Here is a 24405-nt window from a genome sequence, read left to right as displayed (position 1 = left end):
ACAATCCTGGAACGCACTGATCTTCCAGTACCAACATAATGTGAATTTTTTCTCTTTTTAAAAAATATGAGTGCTTTGGGAATCTGCATGTCATCCTTGCTCAGGGACCATATTAATCTTCTCTGTGTTTTTCCAATTTTAGTATATGAGCTGCCAAAGCAAGCACAGGTAGCAACATAATTTTTATTTTAAAGCTGATATGTTTTTTATCAAATTTAAGTTAGCTTCAATGATCATTTAGATTGTCTGTTAGAAAATACTAGCAAATGAACACCAACAAGAAAACCTGGAACTGAGGATAAGAAATTTCCTGTGATGTAAAGATCAGAATATATATAATATTGTCAGATTTTCCTACTAGAAAAACCCTTCCTTGTGCAGAAATGGAACTGACTATTCATGGTATTCCAAAAACAGCAACACGAGGCCCAAATGCTCTGACACCTGAACACAGCAGAGAATCCCTACCTTAGAAAAAAACAAACTGAGAACTATGTATGCTATGCATATCTATTCCATTATAGGCCATATACTAGTTTCACTTTGTCACTGCCTAGATTTAAAAAAATGGATATTTATTGCAAATATAATAGAATAAAGTAAAGTGTATCTACATTTAGAGGTACGGACTCACAGGAGTGGCCCCACAGCCTGTGGGACACAGAAACGTATGAAATAGTAGAAATCTGGCCTTCATCTCTCAGGCTACTCTCCTTCCCTCTGCCACACTCGTCACACCTATGGCTTTTCATTCTTCTGAGACAGCAGTCATTGCTACCTCGGGGCATTTGCATTTCCTCTTCCCACTGCCTGGACAGCTCTCCCCTGGGATCTGGTTTTCTCCCAATTCAGACTTGCTTAAATGCCACCTCTTCTAAGAGGCCTTCCCTGCCCCTCCAGTCTGAAGTGGAACTTCCAAATCATTATCACTTGTCCGGTTTAATCTTCTTTATTTCACTTTTTATTTATTTATTTATTTATTTATTTATTTATTTATTTATTTATTTTTTACAGAGACAGAGAGTGAGTCAGAGAGAGGGACAGACAGGGACAGACAGACAGGAACGGAGAGAGATGAGGAGCATCAATCATTAGTTTTTCATTGCGCGTTGCAACACCTTAGTTGTTCATTGATTGTTTTCTCATATGTGCCTTGACCACGGGCCTTCAGCAGACCGAGTAACCCCTTGCTGGAACCAGCGACCTTGGGTTCAAGCTGGTGGGCTTTTCCTCAAACCCGATGAGCCGGCACTCAAGCTGGCGACCTCGGGGTCATGAACCCGGGTCCTCTGCATCCCAGTCCGACACTCTATCCACTGCACTACTGCCTGGTCAGGCTATTTCACTTTTTAACAAATTTATTTTATTCCTTCAATTTACCTCCTCCCTTTCTAGAATGACTACCATGAGAATGGAGACTTGTCCAATTTGCTCAACACCTAATAGGTGCTTAACATTTGTTGAATGAAAGTATAAATGATAATCTATTAATTTCTGTCCTAGTGCTGGGAGAGAGAAACCACTGCTAGAGCTCACATTCCCGTTTTTCCCACCATGTTTTCATGTGACATACAGTTTCTGGGGTCATTTTTATGCAATAATAAAAACAGCATCCATATATTGAATACCTACGTATCAAATACTGTTGATCACACCATCCCTTCTCTTTCTAACACACACAACTGCAAACTAAGCATTTGAACACCCTTTCCAGATGAGAAAACAGGTTCAGAGGACTGGGAACTTGCCCAAGGCCCCTAGAACCAGGTAGTCTCCAAGCTCTTTCTATTCAATTAGGCTGACTCCAGACCTAAATGTATATCACTAAAATAAACAGGTAGCCCCCATTCTGTAACTTCAGTCATTAGAAATACCATAGAACTGTTCCAATCCTGAAATGGATTGTGAGTTAAATGGTCCAGGCATGAATTAAACCTACTTTCAGATTTATGTCCTTTGGTTTTTACCTTATTCATATCTTTTTTTTTTTTTTTTTTTTTTTTTTCCATTTTTCTGAAGCTGGAAATAGGGAGAGACAGTCAGACAGACTCCCGCATGCGCCCGACCCGGATCCACCCGGCACGCCCACCAGGGGCGGTGCTCTGCCCACCAGGGGGCGATGCTCTGCCCATCCTGGGCGTCGCCATATTGCGACCAGAGCCACTCTAGCGTCTGAGGCAGAGGCCACAGAGCCACGCCCAGCGCCCGGGCCATCTTTGCTCCAATGGAGCCTCGGCTGCGGGAGGGGAAGAGAGAGACAGAGAGGAAAACGCGGCGGAGGGGTGGAGAAGCAAATGGGCGCTTCTCCTATGTGCCCTGGCCGGGAATCGAACCCGGGTCCTCCGTATTCATATCTTTACAAGATAGAAATATCTGGTATTTATGTAGTGCAAGCATCAAATTAAATTCAATATATCATCATATTAACAAATAAACTCAAACATATACCTACAAGGAGGACTGCCCTTTGCTCAGAAGGGCCGAGATGTCCTGACAAACAGACTTATAAAAGCAAGGTGTTCTCTCTTTCCTCATGGAAATCATAATAGTAGCTAAATTAAAAGAGATGCTGGAATGAAGCTAATTTTTTTATTTTTTTTATTTTTTATTTTTTTATTTTTCATTTTTCTGAAGCTGGAAACAGGGAGAGACAGTCAGACAGACTCCCGCATGCGCCCGACCGGGATCCACCCAGCACGCCCACTAGGGGCCACGCTCTGCCCACCAGGGGGCGATGCTCTGCCCATCCTGGGCGTCGCCATGTTGCGACCAGAGCCACTCTAGCACCTGAGGCAGAGGCCACAGAGCCATCCCCAGCGCGCGGGCCATCTTTGCTCCAATGGAGCCTTGGCTGCGGGAGGGGAAGAGAGAGACAGAGAGGAAAGCGCGGCGGAGGGGTGGAGAAGCAAATGGGCGCTTCTCCTGTGTGCCCTGGCCGGGAATCGAACCCGGGTCCTCCGCACACTAGGCCGATGCTCTACCGCTGAGCCAACCGGCCAGGGCAAAGCTAATTTTTTTATAGTTCATAAAAAATACCCTGTTAAATACTTCACTTTTTAAAAAGAAAAGATGAAAATAATACAGTGGTTACTTAAATTTTTTTCTGGTTAGAAAACTGTTTTAAAAATAAAAATCTAGCTTGACCAGGTGGTGGTGCAGTGGATAGAACGTTGGACTGGGATGCAGAGGACCCAGGTTCGAGACCCCGAGGTCACCAGCTTGAGCGCGGGCTCATCTGGTTTGAGCAAAGCTCACCAGCTTGGACCCAAGGTCACTGGCTCGAGCAAGGGGTTACTCGGTCTGCTGAAGGCTCACAGTCAAGGCACATATGAGAAAACAATCAATGAACAACTAAGGTGTCACAACAAAAAATTGATGATTGATGCTTCTCCTCTCTCTCCGTTCCCGCCTGTCTGTTCCTACCTATCCCTCTCTCTGACTCTCCGTCTCTGTAAAAATAAATAAATAAATAAAAATAAAAATCTAACTGGGGAACATGGGGGAGGGGAGGATGTATTCAGAGGGACACTAGAATCTATATAAACACAAATTAAAATAAATTTCATGTTAAAAAAATAAAAATCTATTCTGTGAAATTTGCTCCACAATTAGTATATTTTAACTTTTGCTACACAGTTGTGAAAATGACCATTCATGATGGCTGTATTTGACCCAGATGTTGGTTCTCTGTGCTATACAGTAAGTTACCATGATTAAAGACGCCCATGATGGATAATTCTAGTGAGTGCTATTTTTGTTCTGTCTGTGGGCAGGTCTAGTACAGCTTGTCAGTATTTCCTCCTCCACATCCTGGCACTACTTAATTAACATTAAAAGGTTTAGTCAACCAAATGTTAACAAGGAATGAATTCAGTGCCACAGAGGCTAAAAAAGCAGAACTGTATTAGCTTATTACTAAATTTTAAAGTGTAAACATCCCCAACTATAGTTCCCTTTTTCAAGGTTACCCCTGGTCCTTTAAGCCAATTAGAAAAAAGGTGCTACTCTCTTAAAAAAATTCAATCAATCAATCAATATTTTTTTAAAAAGGTCCCTTTTACAGACTGATGAAGTCTCATATGGGTTAGGCTTGGGGAAAGAGATGGATTTCAGTTCTCATTGAACCCTAGGCCAGACACCTGAGAGGGATGCAACAAATTGTTAAACTATAAAGGGAGGCCCTGCTCTCATTTCCCATCTGTATTCTGTAAGACGATAAGAAATGCCCCAACAAAGACCCATTTTCTTTCTACCTTTTTATCTTGGATGCACAGACTTTGGAGTACAGGACTTGAGGTGGTCCCCCAATGACAGAATCAAGTAAGTTTCTTAATATTTTAATAAAATAATTCATCTAGCCTCATTTTAGTCAACCCTGGTAATCATTAGAATAATCTTCTAGAAGCTGAGAAAATACTGATATTCACTCCTTACTCTAGTCTAGATGCAAGAGCCCCAGTGCATCAGAATGTCTAGGGAAGAAACCAAGGCATGAATATATCTTTTTAATGGTTATGTTATTAATTTTAGAGAGAGAGGAATGTTGATTTGTTCCTATATGTACCCTGACCAAGAAGCAAATCAACAATCTCTGTGCTTTGAAACTATGCTCTAACAACCAACATATCTGGCCAGGGCAAGGCATGAATATTTTAAAACACACAGAAAGCAATAATACACATTCAGGTGATTCTGATGCAAAGTAAAAATTGAGAATCACTGAGCCTGTACTTAACCTATATTCTTTTCCATTGCTCCATCACAACCAAATACAATGCAAGTTCTTAAATGTTTTTGCATTTGTTTTATCCTCTCTTCAGACAGGAGGCTCTTTAGAAGAAAGAACTCATCTTTCAAATTCCTTTGGTGCTTCTGCAGTATAGTATCTTGAGATAATAGGTTTACAATTGATATTTCATGGTAGGAAAAAGAAGAACGTAAGATACAAGTGAAATGCAAAAAGTGGCTCTTCCTAGGGTTAAGATCATGGGTGATATTAATTTTTTTCTTTTCCTATCTATATTTCTAAAATAGTCTATCATTTACACACCACTTTTGCTAAAAAGCAAATTTATTTCAAAAACTCATTAGAATCCTCCAGAATCTCTAGAAGAGACAAAGAGCACTATTTCACTTCACGGAACAAGTGTATTCCTGGAATGTACACTAATCATACAGTCATTAAAAAAAGTCTCAAGTCTGTAGATGATCTCTGGTTGAGCTTGGCTCAGTATTTGTTCCTGAGAGCTCACCTTTAAATTTCTTTCTGCTATTCTAATGTTTCTCATTTGTTTAAACCCTTGACTCCAATCGAATGATCAACAAACCAATATTTAAATTACCCAAGGTACACTAAGTATATGATTGTCTAACCACTAAGCTATAACCCCAAAACCAATACAAAATAAAATCTAAAGGAAAAAAAAATTACCCAAGTTATATCTTTCACAAGACATATGTTTTGTCAATCTTTTAACAAGTAACTTATTGAGTTACTGCTCTTTACATATCATATTAAAGAAAGACACTGTCCTTAGTCTCCAGCTTACAAACAGGGGAGAATGATATATTTCAGGCACAGATAAATAACTATCACAGGCATGCAATGTAAGAAGAGTTACTCTGTGAGTGGGGATCAGGAAGGGACTTCATAAATCAAATAATCTGAACTGGACCTTAGAAAGTAACAGCTGACTGGGGACTAAGTGGTGAACAACTTAAGAAAAGATAGAAAAAACAAGTCAATGTTTACTCTAGTAGAGTCCCTGACTTGAGAAGACAAACTGCGCAAGAAAGCTGGTACTCACAGAAATTTAAAGTGGGATGGGACTCAACTTACCTTCTCATCTAAGCTTTCCTATGGAAACTATATTCACCCTTTACTTACCAGTTTCACCTCCAACTCCTCCAAATAGATTCTATACTTTCGATCCCTGGAGTTCTCAACCTTCCCTGTAGTCTATTACAACCTTAAACACCTGAGTATGATCTTTTTTTTTTTTTTTTTCAGGCAACCCAAATCAAGACATTTTTAAAACTGGAAGCAGGTATAAAAAGGTTAACAATATTCTTAAAGTCTTTCACTAATGATCTTTACAAAACTTGTAAACCTAATCACGCCACACAGTGCTTAAAGGTCCCGTTTTTCTTAGGAGGAAAAAAAAGGCATAAATTTTAAATGACTTATAAAGCTTGCAACTGTTGGGTCCCTGCTTACCACTCGTGTTTCTTAAGAAGATAATCTTTCTCTCACTGCTAAAGTTATGCATAGGACGTTTCCTCGGGAAACCTCCGACTCTACTTCTAGTTCCGCCTAGATAGTTTCTACTCATCCTAGATCTGTTTTTATGAAACCGTGTTCCTTTATGTTTGAGAATTCATCTTTGTTAGTATTTATGCATCGTTGGTTGACTTATTTAACTGGTTCCTTCTTCCACTAGAAAACTCCCAAGAGATCTAGAACAATGTCATTCACACGCCTGGGAATACCAGGCAATCAGTTGACACTTGTTGAAATAATAATTAGGTAGGTGGTCTTCTCCAATGACATGGCAGGCACACCGGTGCCTGCTTTTGGCCCCGCCTGTGTGAAAAAGCATTTTATTAAAAAAGAGTTTTACAACAGATTCTCTGCAAATAAACTGCTCACTGCCCCGAAGGGCCTCTAATTTAGACCTGAATAAGTAACGTCACTCCCAGAGACCTTCCGCTGGACTGCGGGGATGGCTGGAGCAGGGGGCGGGGAGGACGTGGATGAACTCGTCCACCGAGAATTCAGGACTCGACCCAAAAAGCAAGTATTCCTAAATCTGCCACCAACTTCGCTAACGCCCGCGCAGCTCGATCTGTGGTTTGCAAGGACACTGGACGAAGGCTTTGGCAGAAAGGCAGGCAGACCGCCCCCCCCCCCGGGGGGGCGCTCTCGTCCCCCAGCGGCGCTCCCAGAGCCGGGACCTGGGCAGTCTCGGCCTGACACCCACCTCCCGAAGCAGCTTTAGGTCCCCGTGCTGGATCTCGTATAGCTGAATGACGCCGGTGCCCCGTGCGAAGTTGCCCATGGTCACAAATTTGGCGCTACAGGGCACCCACTTACAGTCAAACACCGTGTAATTGAGGCCCTTCTGGATATGGGCAATGATCTGAGGCTTCTCGAAGGCCGACATGGTCCAACGGGTACTTCCAGACTCGGACAAATACTAACCAGGCAACCAAACTCCAAACATTAAGGATAATTTGACTCTCCCGCTTGCCGTATTCGCCCCCTTGACTCCTGGGGAGTTGGATTTAGTTGTCTGAGATAATGCCAGATAAATTACTGAAATAACACAAGTTTTTCTTTGCCGATGGCACAAACTTATTTATTGCCTTTACCTACTGCCTTTATCACATGTACAGATGAGGGGGTCACAAAATGCTTTTGGCAGTGAGTGGCAGGGCCAGAAGGAGACCAAAAGAATAAGGCGTATTTTAGGATAGCCCTTTCTCCTTCCCCGCTAACACACTCAACGATCCTGCGTCAGGTCCCCTGCGTGGGGACTTCTCAGGAAGGGGGCGGAGTCCTGGAGCTGGTTGGCGAACGCTGGAGTTTGCGAGATGCGCCGGCGCAGTACAGTAGCGCACGTGTTCCAGGCGGAAGCGTTTGCTGGGGCTGGAGATTCCTGGCGATGGCAACCGAAATGGAGACACGGAGTGCGGGTGGTGAGGACGGTTTCACGCAGGTCATCCGCAAGGGTGGCCGGCGGGCGAAGAAACGGCAGGCTGAGGAGCTGTCCGCGTCGGGTGAGGGTGGGGACGCGATCCGCATGGACACGGAGGAGCCCCGGCCCGCGAAGAGGCCCGTCTTCCCGCCCCTCTCAGGGGACGGGTTCTCGGTACTGACGGGACCTTGAGATAGGAACCGGCAAGGGGCCAGAGGGAGGTCAAGTCGGTGGTTTCTGGGGATTGATGTTGAAGGTACAGGGGCCTTTCTGGAGTGAAGTTCATAGAGAAGCGACTTATCTGAAGTTTAACTCATTAAAATAAGCTGTGTGTGTGTATCAGTTGTCATTTTACAACCAGCCCTTTTCTTCCTCCCCCCCCCCATCTCAGTGTGTGTTCTTTCGTTATAGGTTGGGAAAGAAGAAACAAGGAAAATCCCAGTCCCAGCTAACAGATACACACCGTTAAAGGAGAACTGGTTAAAGATATTTACTCCTATTGTAGAACATTTGGGACTTCAGATACGCTTTAACTTGAAGTCGAGGAATGTAGAAATCAGGGTAAGAATGTCAACCATTTCCAAATATGCTAGGGTTTTCCCTAAGGAATGAAAATGCATGCATAGACCTTCCTCAGTGGAATTTATTTTGTCAAGTGGTTTTCTTCCCGTTTTCTAATTTAGTGGATTTGAACTTCTTAAATGCCTTCAGAGCCTGCATTTAACACATAGGGTAGTTGAATTCATAAGTTGAGTCTGATATCATACCAAAATACTGGCTATGCCTGTGCATATTTTGTAATGTTGTGTTGAACTGACAAAAGGCCAAGTAAAGAGGTTGTCATAAACAGAAGTTTGTAAATATGAGCTGAAGTATTGCTGCAGTTGAGGCATTATATAGTTTAATGGTATTATTAAGAGTAAGTATGGCCTGGCCTATGGTGATGCAGTGTGAATAGAGCATCGACCTGGAATACTGAGGTTATGAGTTCTAAATCTCAGGCTTGCCTGGTCAAGGCACATGTATATAAGTAGCAACTACTATGGGTTGATGCTTCCCACTCCTGCCCCCCCTTCTCTCTCTCTTCTCTCTCTAAAACCAATAAATAAAATCTTTAGGCCTGACCTGTGGTGGCGCAGTAGATAAAGCGTCGACCTGGAAATGCTGAGGTCGCCGGTTCGAAACCCTGGGCTTGCCTGGTCAAGGCACATATGGGAGTTGATGCTTCCAGCTCCTCCCCCCTTCTCTCTCTCTGTTTCTCTCTCTCCCTCTCTCTCTCCTCTCTAAAAATGAATAAATAAAATTTTAAAAAATCTTTAAAAAAAAGACAGTAAATACAAATTATATATAGAAAGGTATCTATATCTAACTATGTATATATGTACATTTGTATAAGTATATGTGTGTGTGTATATATATATTTTTATTTCATGGTGTCAGCCCAGAAGTAAACAATCAAGCTAATTGACTTGAGACTTTATAATCTTCGTTTTTGAGGATTATTATATGGTCATCAGGACTGGTATAGAAACATCTCTGCCAAGGGACTAGAATAATAGAATAAAGCTGAGAAGCACTACTCTAAATAGTTGGTAAAGTTTAGAATATAGGCCTTGTAAATAGACTTCTTTGCCACTTTCATTCAGGTTTTTACAGTTTCACATCAAAACTTCTTGTTTCCTTATATGTTTCCCTTGCTTTGTTGCTTTACATCATCTTTCACCACCCCACCCTCTGTGCCAGGGCCAGGTTAATTTGCCAAGATTACACTACTTTCATTATGATACCCAGGTATCTTAAGCATCTCTGAGGATAAGAGTTAGGTTTTTGACTGAACTTGTCTTTCAGGTAGGAGTCCCAGTCCAAGTCATCTCACCATCTTTTAAACATTTTTAATTTATTTTAGAGAGAGGGGGGCAGGAACATCAAGTTGCTCCTGTTTGTGCCCTGACCAGGTATCGAACTAGCAAACTCTGTGCTTCGGGATGATGCTCTAAACCAGTGTTTCCCAACCTTTTTTGTGCCATGCCCCACCTTAACCTTTCTAAAATTTTTATGTCCCCCCCTATGTAACATACATAATTTTTAACATTAAAAAATTGATTTGTTCACTTAATAAACATAAATGATAGGTTCTAGGAAGAAATCACTATGAAATTGTTAACAAAACACAGTAAGTAAAATTTCAAAACATATAATAAAAAACAGAAATTTAAATTCCAAATAATTTTAATACAGATTTTTCTATATTAATTTATTATTTAATTTAGTGTGATCCTTGTGCTTGATGCTTGCTGCACAGAGATTTTATATTAGGTTCCAATTTGGTTAGCTTTAGTCTCAAGTCTCCACGTTGTGTTATATCCAGCCGATTTATTTATTTTTACCAGTAAATCATTTACAGCACTAAATCCACATTCAGCTAAAAATGAAGATGGAAACGGTAGCAATAGTTTTCTTGCACATTTGGTTGAATTTGGGTATTTGATTTCTGTTTCCTCACAAAGCCATGCCATCGCTCCTTTGATATTAAATAAAGCTTTAACTGACTCATCATTTTGCAATTCTGCGAGTTCTTCTTGATACTGCATATTTGATATATCAGACAAATCCACTAACATTGGCTGCATCATCCATGTTGGGAAATCAATTTGTTTTAAATCAGAAAATCTTTCTTTTAAATCAGCTGATAGAATATTCAAATGATTGACAATAACAAGTAAAGCGGTATCAGTTACTTCACATTTTTGGAGCCAATGAAACTTTAAAGTTTTGTTGTTAATATGTTTCTGACATAACTCAATATTGGTAATGAAACCAAATATCTTTGCTTTTGCATCGACAAGAGTTTTATTCCTTGAAGTTGCTTATTTAATATATTTAGTTTTTCAAAGATATCGGCTAAATAACTCACAAATGCTTTACCATCTATTGTTAACAGATACTTCATTTCAGGTTTGTCGCTTAAAAAATCACTAAGAGTATCAAACAGTTCCATAAATCTTTTCAAACAGTTTACTTTAGATAGCCATCTGACTTCAGTATGAAGTAAAAGCCTCACATGGTCTTCATTTTGTTCACAAAATAGCTTGAAAAGATGCTCACATTTGGCACTAGCTTTAATAGCATTAACACACTTTATTACTGTATGTAATACTTCATTCAGAACAGGCGAGATGTTTTTAGCTACCAAGTTTTCCCTATGAATAACACAATGCACAAGAATCATTTCTGGATTCGCATCTTTCATCAATTTTAAGCAGCCATTTTTCTTGCCCATCATATTGGGAGCACCATCTGCAGCACAAGATGTTATATTTTTCATTGGTATATCATTGACATCTAAGTAGTTTTTTAGCTTATTATATATATCTTTGGAGGTAGTGGTGCTTTCTAATCTTTTACAGAACATTTCTTCAGCAAAATGTCCTTTATCAATATATCTTACGTAAGTTATCAGTACTGTCTCAAAGTTGATTCATCCATTTGCAAGGAGAATTTTCTTGTTTTCAGCTTTTCAATAAGTTGTTTTTCAATATCCTCACTCATTTCGTCTATTCTTCTGCTAACAGAATTGTTATTGAGTGGCATAGCTTTTACATCTTTGTCATCTTTTTCAAGAACCGTTTTAAGAAATGTTGATATTGACGGTTTTATTAAATTCTCTCCTATAGTGTGATTTTCTCCAGTTTTAGCGATGAATAAAGAAATTTGATAACTAGCCTCAAGAACACGATTATTAGTTGAAGTATGAGCAGTAAATAGAGACTTTAATGTTGTTCTTTTTTCACAATTTTTCTTCAAAGTTTTAAAGTAACTCAAATCTGAATTAATATGAGCACTATGTTTTGCCTTCAAATGCGCCTCAAGACGACCTCGTTTCATTGATTCGTTGGTCAAGCATTGCTGGCATAAAAGACAAAAAGGAATCCGCTCATCTTGAACAGCGGGTATGAACCCAAATTTTAAATATTCCTCCGAATATTGATGAGTTTTTTTCTTGCTTGCACCACTCATTTTACTATGGGCTATAATAAAAATAAGATCAATTAAAAACTAATATTAAAATATGTGTTAAAATATATTCAATGTGACAGAGTAAACGAATACTAAAAATTCATATTTATTTAAATGTATATAACACATTTACTACACTACCACCGCAAATCAAAAGGTATCTATATTTTTTCCACTTGACAAAATTTTCTGGAAAGTTATGCTTCTAAAATTAAAATTGTCGTGCATGCACTATTATAGCCCCAATAATATTTATAAAATATTAGTGCTTTCTAGCCCCGGTGCAAGAAGTACTTAATAAAGAGTTTAATATTGATAAAAATAAAATCAAATACTTACCAATTATATCTATACAATATATATATGTATATTTATTAAATCAACGAGCTTTTACAACAGTTTTGACTGACATTTCAAATTAACACCAACTGAATGATGTGAAACACTACAGAAGTTGCGATGGGCCAATTAGGTGAGAATAACTGCGTTGTTTAGCGAGTTTTTAAAACGTCCGGGGTTCCCCGCGGCAGACGGCACGCTCCGCGGTGAACCCAGGACGAAGTTTACTTGATGACGCCAATCACCCAGTTGATATTTTGGTCTCATTAAACAAAATTATACTTAATAATTATTTACCGCAATTATTTAAGAATTGCATTTTTTGTTAAATTTGGCACCGATATCTAGCATTGCATTTTAAATGGCCCGGGGCGAAAGAGTTAAAGTCGTGTCGAGTCCATTTTCAAATTGCCCCCCTTAACTATCGAATTGCCCCCCTGTAGGGCATGGGCCCCACGTTGGGAAACACCGCTCTAAACCAACCAATCACTCCAGCCAGGGCTTTTTGAACATTTTTGTATGCATACATAAGTGTGGCTTTCCTCTCTGATGAGAGCCCTCTCCTCCCTATACCCTTTGTCTTCCTACCTTCCGTTCATCTTTCAGGATCTAGTTCCAGTTCTTTCTCCTTTATGGTCAGTCCATTTTTCCATCACGCCTTAAGTATTCTTAGCTGTCATATGTGTCATATCAATTTGGGTTCCATAACATTTGTTGATACTGTTCTATGCCAGACACATAGTGGTGCTTCAGCATGCATGGCATTATTTTGGTCTTCAGGACAGCCTGTGAGATAGATGACATATCTCCATTTTATGGATGTGGGGAAACGAAGAGTCCCAGGAGTGTCGTGGCCAAAGTCATCAAGCTGATAAGTGAATCTTTTTTTTTTTTTTTTTTGTATTTTTCTGAAGCTGAAAACGGGGAGAGACAGACAGACTCCCGCATGCGCCCGACCGGGATCCACCCGGCACGCCCACCAGGGGCGAAGCTCTGCCCACCAGGGGGCGATGCTTTGCCCCTCCGGGGCGTCGCTCTGCCGCGACCAGAGCCACTCTAGCGCCTGGGGCAGAGGCCAAGGAGCCATCCCCAGCGCCCAGGCCATCTTTGCTCCAATGGAGCCTTGGCTGCGGGAGGGGAAGAGAGAGACAGAGAGGAAGGAGGGGTAGGGGGTGGAGAAGCAAATGGGCTCTTCTCCTATGTGCCCTGGCCGGGAATCGAACCCCGGTCCCCCGCACACCAGGCCAACGCTCTACCGCTGAGCCAACCAGCCAGGGCCTGATAAGTGAATCTTGATACCAGTAGGGACCTCTCAGGATCTCCTGCTCTGACCCATTTTATTTTACAGATGAGAAAACTTAAGACCTACAGTATCTGTGAGACTTGGCCATGGTCACATATAGGATTGGGACTGAGATCTAATTTAAGTGTCCCATGACATAACCCTGTATGGCTTAAGGTTTGTCAAATACGTGGCCTCCTCAATTAAATGATGAGTCTGTAAGGGAGACTGGAAATAACAGTTTCGGAATCAGACCGGTTTTTGACTCAACCTTTTTTACGTTTTAGTACTTCAGTTACCTCAAATATAAAAGTTTTTACATCACTTAATATTCAGGGGTGTTGTGAAGCTTAGCGCTATAGTACATAAAGCACCTGTAGTGCATGTCATTTACAGTGGTAGGCATTTTATGAATAGCTGCTGTTTCTGTGATTATCAAATAAACTGAGGGCAGGACCCCTGCTTAAACCATTCTCGGTAGTTAGTACTGGAGTTGTTGCTGTGGTGAAACATCAGCATATAAATGACTATCCGAAGCCAGGAGATTAGATCACCACTTGCAGGGAAGGCTTTATTAGAAGAGACACTAGCGTGGGCATTGATGCTTTGACGGGATGACCTAAGGACATTGAAGTCTTTCAGCCTGTGTGTAGGTGAGCTGTGGCAGAGGAATCTTGCTGTTAACTTAGAACAGTCATTTGGTGGAGTTGGGAAAGTTCTGTTTTGCAAATAAACACAGTACTTAATGTCAGCAGAAACTGGGTCGTGTAGGATGCATTGGGGAAGAGTGGTGGTGAAGGGAAAGGTCATTCATAGTATTCTGTTAAGAGTTATCTTTTTCATCCTGGCCTGTAAATTGTGCCTTTTTTCAAACAGACTTGTAAAGAAACCAAGGATGTTAGCGCTCTGACAAAAGCAGCAGATTTTGTGAAAGCCTTTATTCTCGGGTTCCAGGTAGAGGTGAGTGAGTGATTTCATGACATCTGAAATGGGGGCTTGAAAAACACTCAGAATGTTTCAGTGGCTTGGGGTTTTTTTTTTTATTTGAGTTTTCTAGTACTACAATTTAGGAATTTTAGCTTGACACTCATTCTCAGGTAGCTAAATGAAAGGGCTTCACAGTATTTATTTTTATATTGTAGGATGCACTTGCCCTCATTAGGTTGGATGACCTCTTCTTGGAGTCTTTTGAAATTACAGATGGTAAGTGTATGGATGTTTTTTATTGTGAAATACTGTATTTTCATATTGCTGACTTTGTACTGTGTGTAACTCTCAGCTTTCTAATAGCATCAGCTGAGTTGTATTATTAGCAACTTTTTTTTTTTAACTATTTTTTTTTAAACACTAGGAACTCTTTTTCTCTTATTTATTTATTCATTTTTTAGAGAGGAGAGGGAGAGACAGAGAGAGAGAGAGGAGAGACAGAGAGAGAGAAGGGGGGGAGGAGCTGGAAGCATCAACTCCCATATGTGCCTTGACCAAGCAAGTCCAGGGTTTCGAACAGGCGACCTCAGCATTTCCAGGTCGACGCTTTATCCACTGCGCCACCACAGGTCAGGCTTATTAGCAACTTTTTAAAAAAAAACATTTTATGTCTATTAGGGAAATTTCATTAATGATTAAACTTTATGTGGAAGTGGGTGGAGCGCTGGAATGGCTTGCCACTTGAGGTCTTGTTCTTCTCATTTAGTGAAGCCCCTCAAGGGAGACCACCTGTCAAGGGCAATAGGAAGAATTGCTGGCAAAGGAGGAAAAACCAAATTCACCATAGAGAATGTGACCCGGACACGGATAGTTCTAGCTGATGTGTAAGTATGTGATCTTAAGACAATTACCTGCCTAGCTTGGCTGGTTTCAGAAGGTCCTAAAGTTGTATTTAATGCATAATGTTGCCACTAAATCTGTGCTAACATATGGTTTCAGATGAATAGATATCTACTTTGAAAGCAGATTAAGTTAGGAAAATCTTAGAAGTTAGAGGTTTTTCCCTCAGGTAGCAATGAAGGAAATATTTAGAACCACTATTAAAAGAAATTGCATGACAGGTGAAAATTTAAATAGTATTTCAGGGGAATCTATTAAGTCAGGAGGGAAGAGCAAGGTGTAGGTGTTTAAATGTCATTGTGAGGCTTTCCTTTTTAAAAAAAAAAATAATAAATAAAAATAAATATATATATATATATATATATATATATATATATATATATATATATAAAGGCCTTTCACAAAAGGAGGGGTGAATAATGCACATTGGGTGAAAATTCGGGAACAGTTATATGCGAACATAAATAAGATGGTACAGGCTTAAAATAAGGGTGCAGGAAGTCAAGCTGGGATTACCCCTCTGTGAGGTTGAGGCTACCCCGTTGCCAGGTTGGGATTACTGGCAGATGGCTCAGAGATTATATAATGCCATGAAGTTGGGAAACGAAGCAGTTGACTGAGAAGAGGAGGGATCTGCCTGCTACTGACTCCAGAAATAATTTACTTGAAATTGTCTCATCTTTGCTCTAAATTGAGGGGCTTAACTATTTGTTATACTTCAGGAATAACTATAATGTTACTCTGGTGGCCTTGTTTACCTGAGGACAGCTATATTATAATTTTGATCTTTTATGAATTGAATCTAAAGTTGAGGGTAGGGAGACAGGGGGATAGCTTTTTTGAGCTTGAAATTTTAAAAATTTTGAATGTGTGCCACATTTAAAAATACCATATATAGCTCTAAAAATTTGGTAATTTAGAAACCTGGAACTAACTGGTTTACTAATCAAATTATGGGTAGTACATCATATTAAATGTATAAGTATATTTAGAAGGGTTAATGTAAAATTTGGTAGTTGAACTTTTTTTAACAGCTTTATTGTAGTATGATTTACATACAATAAAGTTCACTTGCTTTAAGTACACAGTTCAGTCAGTTTGGGGCGGAGATCTGGTCCCGGAACCCTACTTCACTCACACGGTCCCACCAGCCCGCAAGTTCCTTGTGCGTCTGCAGCCCCACCCTTACCCAGGCACTCACTGAGCTACTACTTTGTGTTGCTATGGTTTTTTGCCTTTTCCAAAAATTTGCAGTGTGTAGTCTTTGATATGTTTTTTTAGTTTAGTGTGTTATTTTGAGTCCATTTTGTTGGATGTATCAGCAATCTTTTGCCAAGTACCAGTCCTGGTATGGCTGTATTGCATTTTGTTTATCCACTCACAGTTCCTGGACCCTGGGGTTTTCATTTTGGTGCTATTACAAATAATGTTGCTACTGATCTCTGATCTACTTTTTATCTTTTGTGGTATTTATTTATTGTGATAGAGAGAGGGACAGACAGGGACAGACAGACTGGAAGGGAAAGAAATGAGAAGCATAAATTCTTCATTGTGGCTCCTTAGTTTTCATTGATTGCTTTCTCATATGTGCCTTGACTGGGGGGCTATAGCACAGCGAGTGATCCCTTGCTCAAGCCAGTGACCTTGGGCTTCAAGCCAGCAACCTTTGGGCTCAAGCCAGTGACCATGGGGTCATGTCTATGATCCCACACTCAAGCTGGCGACCTCAGGGCATCAAACCTGGGTCCTCCACGTCCCAGTCCAATGCCCTATCCACTGTGCTATTGCCTGGTCAGGCTGTTTTGTTTTTTTTTTACACATTGAATTACACATTCAAAATTAAAGAAACATGCTATCAAATAGTTTTTGCTCTAAATAGGCTAATTGGAAATCTGCAAGTTACACGCCATAAAGTGACTGATTATGCACCTCTAAGTGTTATCTTTGATGATTTGGTAATCTTTCAAAATACAGTATAATGCAAGCAAGATAAAAAAACTAAAAACTCCTTGTTCCAGATATATTCAGTGTATCAGATGGTAACTCTTGTTGCCTCTATGTCCAGAGACCTACATTCTATTCCAACTATACTGCCCTGTTACTCTCGTCTTAGTAGGAAAACTGCTGGTGCTTTATGTATTCTTGCTGTCTCTGTGCTCTCATCTTTCATGTTTTTTTCAGTTAGACATTTACATACTTTAAAAGCCAAAAATTTCTACTTCTTGCTTCCATTTCCCCCTCCTTAGATGAGTCAATTTAAACTCTTGGCTCATTTTAAAAATTATCTTCATATTTCCAAATATCTTATACATTTATATAACAGCTCCTTGATTTTTCTTTCAGATTCACTGTTGACTTCACTATGACAGATGAGAATTGAGCTTTGTCTCAGCCCCCACCCCCACCCCCACACTTGGCCTCTCTCTGTCCAGTGTACCGTTCTTCCCTAGCCTGGCCAGCCATGGGGATTGGTTAGACCAGGCTTCTGTGTTCCCTGAGTGCAGAGTCAGTGCTCAGTGTGGTGGCAGCTGAGCCAAGTGATACCCTGGGACTTGCTGTTCTTTGCAATGCCTGTGTGTTTTCTAAATTTTCAGTGTACTGATTCAGTAAAAAGCACGCTTTTACCTTCCTGCTCGTGGCCTTTACTCTTTTGTATTAGATCCTTTTCTCAGATTCTGATGATCTTCCATGTGTGCCATATGCAAGAGTGGGGTGGTGCAGAGCAGCATGGAAGCCTGAGCTCAGGGTATTCTGGGTGGTGAGGTGCGGATTGACTGTAGGCTTCACTTAGGGCAGCGGTTCTCAACCTGTGGGTCGCAACCCCAGCGGGGTTGCCTAAAGCCATCGGAAAATACATAATGCATATCAGGTATTTACATTCCGAGTCATAACTGTAGCAAAATTACAGTTACGAAGTAGCCACCAAAATTATTTTTTGGTTTGGGGTCACCGCAACATGAGGAACTGTATTGCGGGGTCACGGCATTAGAAAGGTTGAGAACCACTGACTTAGGGTGATCGCCAGCCTCTTTCTTCCAGGGATCCCTGATGTCAGTATCTTTATTCTTTCTTACTAAGTCAGGTTCCCCAGAGAAGTGTTCTTGTCTCTTTGCTGATAGACTTTTGGAGCCCAGTTATGAAAGACAGTTGGAAGTCCTAACATCCACTGTGCAAATGTTTGCTTGACGTTGCCTGTTTTTAACATGGTACTTCTCCTTCCACTGAGCTTGGTGCCCATGCTCTTTTACCTACTCCAGTAAACAACTCCCCTCCCCCCAGCCCCCAGTAATTTTGCCAGAGATACAGAGAATTCCTGTTTGAAGGGAATGGGGAAGAAAATCTAGGGATTACCTTGAATAGACAAACTGATTCTCTTGATTTTAGCCTCACTTTTGCCCAATTTCAGAAATAACCTGTGGAAGGAGGGGGTTCTGCTTGATGCTCCTGCTGCCGATGGTGTCAATTTATGGATGGCTTATTGACATTTTGGAAGATGGGTTTGAAAAGACAAAATGCTCTCGTTGAGGTTTGAGTCACATAGCAAGGAATGCCCATTAAACGGGTCTGGATGGTCCTCAGTGAGTAATGAAATGTAGGTGATCTTTAGAAAGCTCTGCAGTTGAAATCCAAAGATGTTTTAGTTAAGGACAGTGGTCCTTGCATTCCTGGGTACTTGCTCTGCCAGTTGTATTATTGGACAGGTGTCTTGTAAGCCTTTTCCTCATCTGTAAAACGGTGATGTCTACCTAATAAAAGCTCCTGTGAGCATTAAATGAGAACACGTGTGTAAAGCCCACAGCAAGCACTTACGGATGGTAGTCATTAGTTACCAAAAATCTTAAAGAAAGTCTTAGTTTAGTTTTTTTTATTTTTAGTTTGTCTTTTCTGATATTTTTTATTGGGATGCAATTCACATGCCATAACCCACCCCCCCTTCAAAGTGGGTACTTGGCATAGTTGCAGAGTTGTGGGACCATCATCACAGCCTTTATTTAGGAATTTGCATCTGTCATGATTTTCCAGGTTTCTGAGCTGCAGGACTCAGTCTGAGGAGATGCCTCTCACTGCTAACTGGTCTCACTTTCTTGCAGGAAAGTTCACATCCTTGGTTCTTTCCAGAACATCAAAATGGCAAGAACTGCCATTTGCAACCTCATCCTGGGTAAGAGTTTATTTTTTTTGTATTTTCTCTGGAAAGAAAGCATAGGGGATCTAGGTCAAATAAGATTTGCAAGTCAGTTTAGGGAAATGTTCAAGATACCAAATAGAAACTTGTGGGTTGGCAAACGTGGGCCTAAGAGGAAAGTAGGAATCTTTTTGCTTGGATTCCATGTCTACTAGAGAAGAGAAAGGGTTTATTGGCTTATATTATAGCTGAAATCTTTGCTGCCTTCCCCTGATGAGGTGCATAGAAAAGCCATTCCAGAACTCCAGGTAACCCCATGCTTTAGGTTCAACAAAAAGGGAGCTGCTGTTCAGCCACCGGTCACCTTCCAGTGGTCGGCAAACTGTGGCTTGCGAGCCACGTGCGGCTCTTTGGCCCCTTGAGTGTGACTCTTCCACAAAATACCACGTGTGGGCACTACCTTAATAAGGAATGTACCTATGTATATAATTTAAGTTTAAATTTGGCTCTCAAAAGAAATTTCAATCGTTGTACTGTTGATATTTGGCTCTGTTGACTAATGAGTTTGCCAACCACTGCCTTAACCCATTTGGTCCCATTTTCCACAGGGCAGCAGAGTCAGTAACTTCTGACAGGTTAGCAGAAGTGTAGCAGTTTACTCAGAAAACACAGATTCTCCCTTGGTGCCCAGGTCTGACTGACAACTAGCCTTTTTTGAAATATTTTGGCTATTAGGATTTAAAATGATTTATTGGAGACTATTTGGATATGGTTTTCTTTTTCTGCCTTTTGTTGATTTAAGATAGATCCAATGGAAAATGTTCCTGTTCTTTTTAGAGTTTTGTTGACCATTTTCCATGGAGCTTCTGTATATTGAGTATATTTCTCTAAGCTTTTTTTTTCCTCTACAGGAAACCCTCCATCAAAGGTTTATGGCAACATTCGAGCTGTGGCTAACAGAGCAGCAGATCGATTTTGATTTCAAATCAGAGACTTTTTTCTTGTCTTTGGGCTCTAAAGAAAAAGATTTTACCCTCTACAAGTGGCCACAAGAAACCATGTGAAGAATTTTTCAGTCACTTTAAGACTCAGTCCCTTCTTCAGCTCTCAGCCGGATGCATAAACAGAAAGGAAAAGTTTGATAGGATTCATTCAACAGCTTTAAAGATAATTTATCAAAATTTAGTACCATTATTGTACTTAAACATTAATTTATCTTTTTTTTTTCACTTAAAATTACATGTAGCAAATATGCATATTTTATGATTCTCTATTTCTTATTATTCTGTATGAATTTATGTTTTTTATTTATAAATTTATAAACATGTCCTGGCCGGTTGGCTCAGCAGTAAGAGCGTCGGCCCAGTGTGTGGTTGTCCTGGGTTTGATTCCCACTCAGGGCACACAGGAGAAGCGACCATCTACTTCTATACCCCTCCCTCCTTCTCTCTCTCTCTCTCTCTTCCTTTTTCTCTTCTTCTTCTGTAGCCATGGATTGATTAGTTCAAGCGAAGTTGACCTCGGGCACTGAGGATGGCTCTGTGGCCTCTGCCTTAGGCACTAAAAACATGGCTCCCTTCCTGAGCAATGAAGCAAGGGCTCCAGATGGGCAGAGCATCGCCCCCTAGTGGGCTTGCTGGGTGGATCCCGGTCAGGGCGCATGCAAAAGTCTCTCTCTGCCTTCCCTCCTCTCAAAAAAAAATTTATAAACATTTCTTCTCTGTGAGTTGTAATTAAAAGAATTTTCTCAGAAAAACCTCTGAATCATGACCCTTACTACTGGGTGGTGTGTGACTATTTTAGAATCAGGTCATAAACAGCATTTTGGGTCCACTGTGTGAACCAAAAAGGCTAATCATTGTACCTGTTTTGCTACTTGTAAATTTAAAGACCTTTGTCACAAGAGGAAAGTGTTATTTTTTCATATAAGTATGTATGTTAGGTTTATTTCTTCTAAGTAATAAAATATGGGAAAAAAATGTTTATACTCCTAAGAAAATGTTCGTCAAATGTAATAGATTGTTTTAACTAGTGTCTGTTAGCTGAATCAGTTTATGCCTTTTTTAAATGAAAGGAACTCACTTCATTCAATGGGTGATACGTTTGCTTCTACATCTCTAGAACCCGACCAAAACTTAACTTTAATGATGGAAGTATTTGAAAGTTTATGTAAGAACTAGCCTAGAAGTATTCTTATTAAGCTTGTTTCCTTTATATGTTACGTGTCACCATGCCAAACTCATTTGTACATTGCATGGAATTGGATAATTTATATACCACATTTCCCCATGTATAAGATGCACCTTAATTTTGGGGCCCGAAATTTGAAAATAAATGTATTACCTAAAGTTTTGAACTCGTTTTATTCATCATAAAATTCATACAACTCATCACTGTCAAAACTCCCATCCATTAGCTTGTCCTCATCTGTGTCTGAGAACAGATCACTTTCTTCATATATTGCCTCATCCTCAGTTCCATCTGTGGCATTTGTGAAATGCCACAACCACTGTATAAGATGCACCCAGTTTTTAGATCCCAAATTTTTCATTAAAAGGGTGTGGTTTATACATGGGGAAATATAGTATTATGGTGGGAATCCAATGGGAAATTGCTGGAAAAATTTCTCAGCCCAAATAATATATTCTTTGGCAACACAGCAAGGTGGAGTATATATGATAGTATCAAATCTGCATAAATTAGAGATGCTGAACTTAAATTTTGGACACCTCTTTGATCAGGCATTTCTCTCCTTTCTTAGGGAGTATTGTACTTGGGGTTTGAAAGAGAGACAAAATGGAGTAAACCCAACTAATTCTTGGAATGGGTGTGGCAAAGGAGGATTTAGAGAGAAACCATGACTAGATCACAGTGAGAGCTGATCTGAACCTGGATCAAATCTTTTTTAAAGCTTTAAGGTCTGGATGCTTGTCTGATACCTCAAAACTTAGCCATGAGTGTCCATGTTTCTATGGCATTTGTCATACTATACTGTAATTACACTGTTTGCCTCTCACTCTAAAACCTCTGAACTTTGGATACTCAATATTTAGCACTATTTCTGACATACAAAATTTATATACTGGATGGAGAAAGGGCTCGAGGAGTTATTTTCTTAGTCAAAGGCTGATAAGGGAAAACCTAGAGGTTTTCTCCCTCACTCTGGAAGACGGGCTCCAACTACTCCCACGCTACCTAGGATGGTAGAGAAGAAAGGTCATGTTCACTGAGCATCTGGGAAAGAGACCCGACTTCCCTGATCTCAGGTCAGCCATGGTGAGACTGGCCCAGCATGCGTAATGTTAAATTAGTGAAGGTATACAGCGCTTTAAGTACTTTTTCAGTGTAGATAGCCATCCTACAACTTGCAAGATACTCATTTTATGCAAATGTTAACTATTTGTTCAAAGAAACCAAGTAAATCTTTAGTTTTGAGCAAGCAAGGACTTGATAATTTGATTTGGTTAGCTGATAAAGAGTTATAATGCTTGTCAAAGGAAGCAAAAGGTCGAAGTGGCATAAAGTACCTTAATGTTAGCTAATGCAATGAGATTTTTGAGCATGTGGGAATTAAGACTAAGGATTAATATTGCAGGACACACGAGTTTGAACAATATTTTAAGTCCTAGAAACTATCCAGATAGTCTTCACTATCTTGGATACTCTTACATTGTAGATACATAAAATTTACCATTTTAAGTGTACAGTTCAGTGGCATTACCGTATTTCCCATGTATAAGATGCACCTTAATTTGGGGGCCCGAAATTTAAAAATACGTATTACATAAAGTTATTGAACTCGAGTTTTATTCATCATAAAATTCATACACCTTCATCACTGTCAAAACTCCCATCCATCAGCTTGTCCTCATCTGTCTGATGATGAATCAGTCTTCAACAATGAGCGCAAAAACAAGCACGAAAAAGTGGGAAATGCAAGCAAAAAAACTACAACCACTGTATAAGACGCACCTAGTTTTTAGACCCCTAATTTTTTCAGGAAAAGATTGTTATACATGGGTAGATACGATAAGTATATACTCACATTGTGCAACTATCACCATCATTCATCTCCAGAATTTGACCTTCCCCAACTGAAACTCCCCATCTCCTCCTCCTGGCCCTTGGCAACCACCATTCTACTTGTCTAATTTGACTCCTCCAGGAACTCGTGTCAGTAGAATCATACAGTATGTATTCCTTTGTAACTAGGATATTACTTAGCATGTCTTCAAGATTCACAGCATATGTCAAAATTTCCTTTTAAGCCTAATTATTCCATTGTACATCATCCATCAGGTACATTTCCTTCTACCTTTTGGCTATGGAAAATAATGTTGCTATGAATATGGATATACAAACATCCATCAAGTCCCTGCTTTTAACTTCTGGTGTGTACCTAGAAGTGGAATTGCTGGATCATGGTAATTATGTTTAACTTTTTGAGGAATCCGTTAACTGTTTACCACAGGGACTGCACCATCCATTTCCCACCAGCAGTGCTCTAAGGTTCCACGTTCTCTGTTACCTTGCCTGCTTTTATTTCTTGGTAACAGCAATGCTAATGGCTATGAACCAGTATCATGGTTTTGATTTCAATTTTCAGTGACTAGTGATGTTGGACATTTTTTCATGTGTTATTGGCCAATTCTGTATCTACTTTAGACTTGAATAAAGTCCTTTCTTTGCTAATTTTTAAAATCAGCTTGTTGTTTTAACAGTTCTCTTAAAAAATTATTTAATATATACTGTATAAAGTTTTTTATACTATATATTGTGGGTAGCAATAGCTTACAAATGGTTTACAAGGATGTCCTCCAATCTGTGGGCTACTGTTCTGTGAAGTCATCTTAGGCTTAATTAACTCTCTACTAGGGTAGTCTACATTTAAAGAATCCAGTGCATAGCATTTCATACCTTGTTTTATATGGTACACAGTGGACCATCTGGGTATAAAACACCCCCAACAGCTCGTAACTCATCTGGACCAGGTATGTCATTTACCTGTCACAAGTATCTCATGTGTTTATTATTATAGTGCTAGGCATGTAGTAGGAACACTACAAAGTTGTTGAATGGGAAATCTCAAGAAAAATAGTTAATTTTTTCCCTTTGAA

At 40.0% G+C, this 24405-nt stretch overlaps 3 protein-coding genes and 1 non-coding gene across 4 annotated transcripts in view; 1 reads left to right on the top strand and 3 right to left on the bottom strand.

Annotated features, from left to right (window-relative positions):
- DNAAF10 (dynein axonemal assembly factor 10) overlaps window positions 1–7254 on the bottom strand; it is a 32496-nt gene extending 25242 nt beyond the window's left edge. Inside the window, exon 1 of the mRNA XM_066378096.1 lies at window positions 6981–7254. Coding sequence (XP_066234193.1) covers window positions 6981–7163 — 183 coding nt within the window. The 5' untranslated portion in view covers window positions 7164–7254. The remainder of the gene's footprint in view (window positions 1–6980) is intronic.
- The window catches only part of C1D (C1D nuclear receptor corepressor), a 495080-nt gene that overhangs the window by 91806 nt on the left and 378869 nt on the right, over window positions 1–24405 (bottom strand). The window lies entirely within an intron of this gene.
- LOC136401964 (U6 spliceosomal RNA) lies at window positions 60–166 on the bottom strand. The gene has a single exon (XR_010750885.1). It is a non-coding gene; the product is annotated as a U6 spliceosomal RNA (small nuclear RNA).
- Window positions 7613–23529, top strand: PNO1 (partner of NOB1 homolog). The gene is made up of 7 exons (XM_066378095.1): window positions 7613–7871; window positions 8109–8258; window positions 14212–14295; window positions 14478–14538; window positions 15029–15146; window positions 19254–19324; window positions 20200–23529. Exons 1-7 carry the CDS (start codon window positions 7665–7667, stop codon window positions 20265–20267), a joined length of 759 nt encoding a protein of 252 aa, XP_066234192.1. The 5' UTR covers window positions 7613–7664; the 3' UTR covers window positions 20268–23529.

Source organism: Saccopteryx leptura, chromosome 3, assembly GCF_036850995.1.
Source record: "Saccopteryx leptura isolate mSacLep1 chromosome 3, mSacLep1_pri_phased_curated, whole genome shotgun sequence".
Classification (NCBI taxonomy): domain Eukaryota; kingdom Metazoa; phylum Chordata; class Mammalia; order Chiroptera; family Emballonuridae; genus Saccopteryx; species Saccopteryx leptura.
This window is presented reverse-complemented; position numbering and strand designations above follow the sequence as displayed.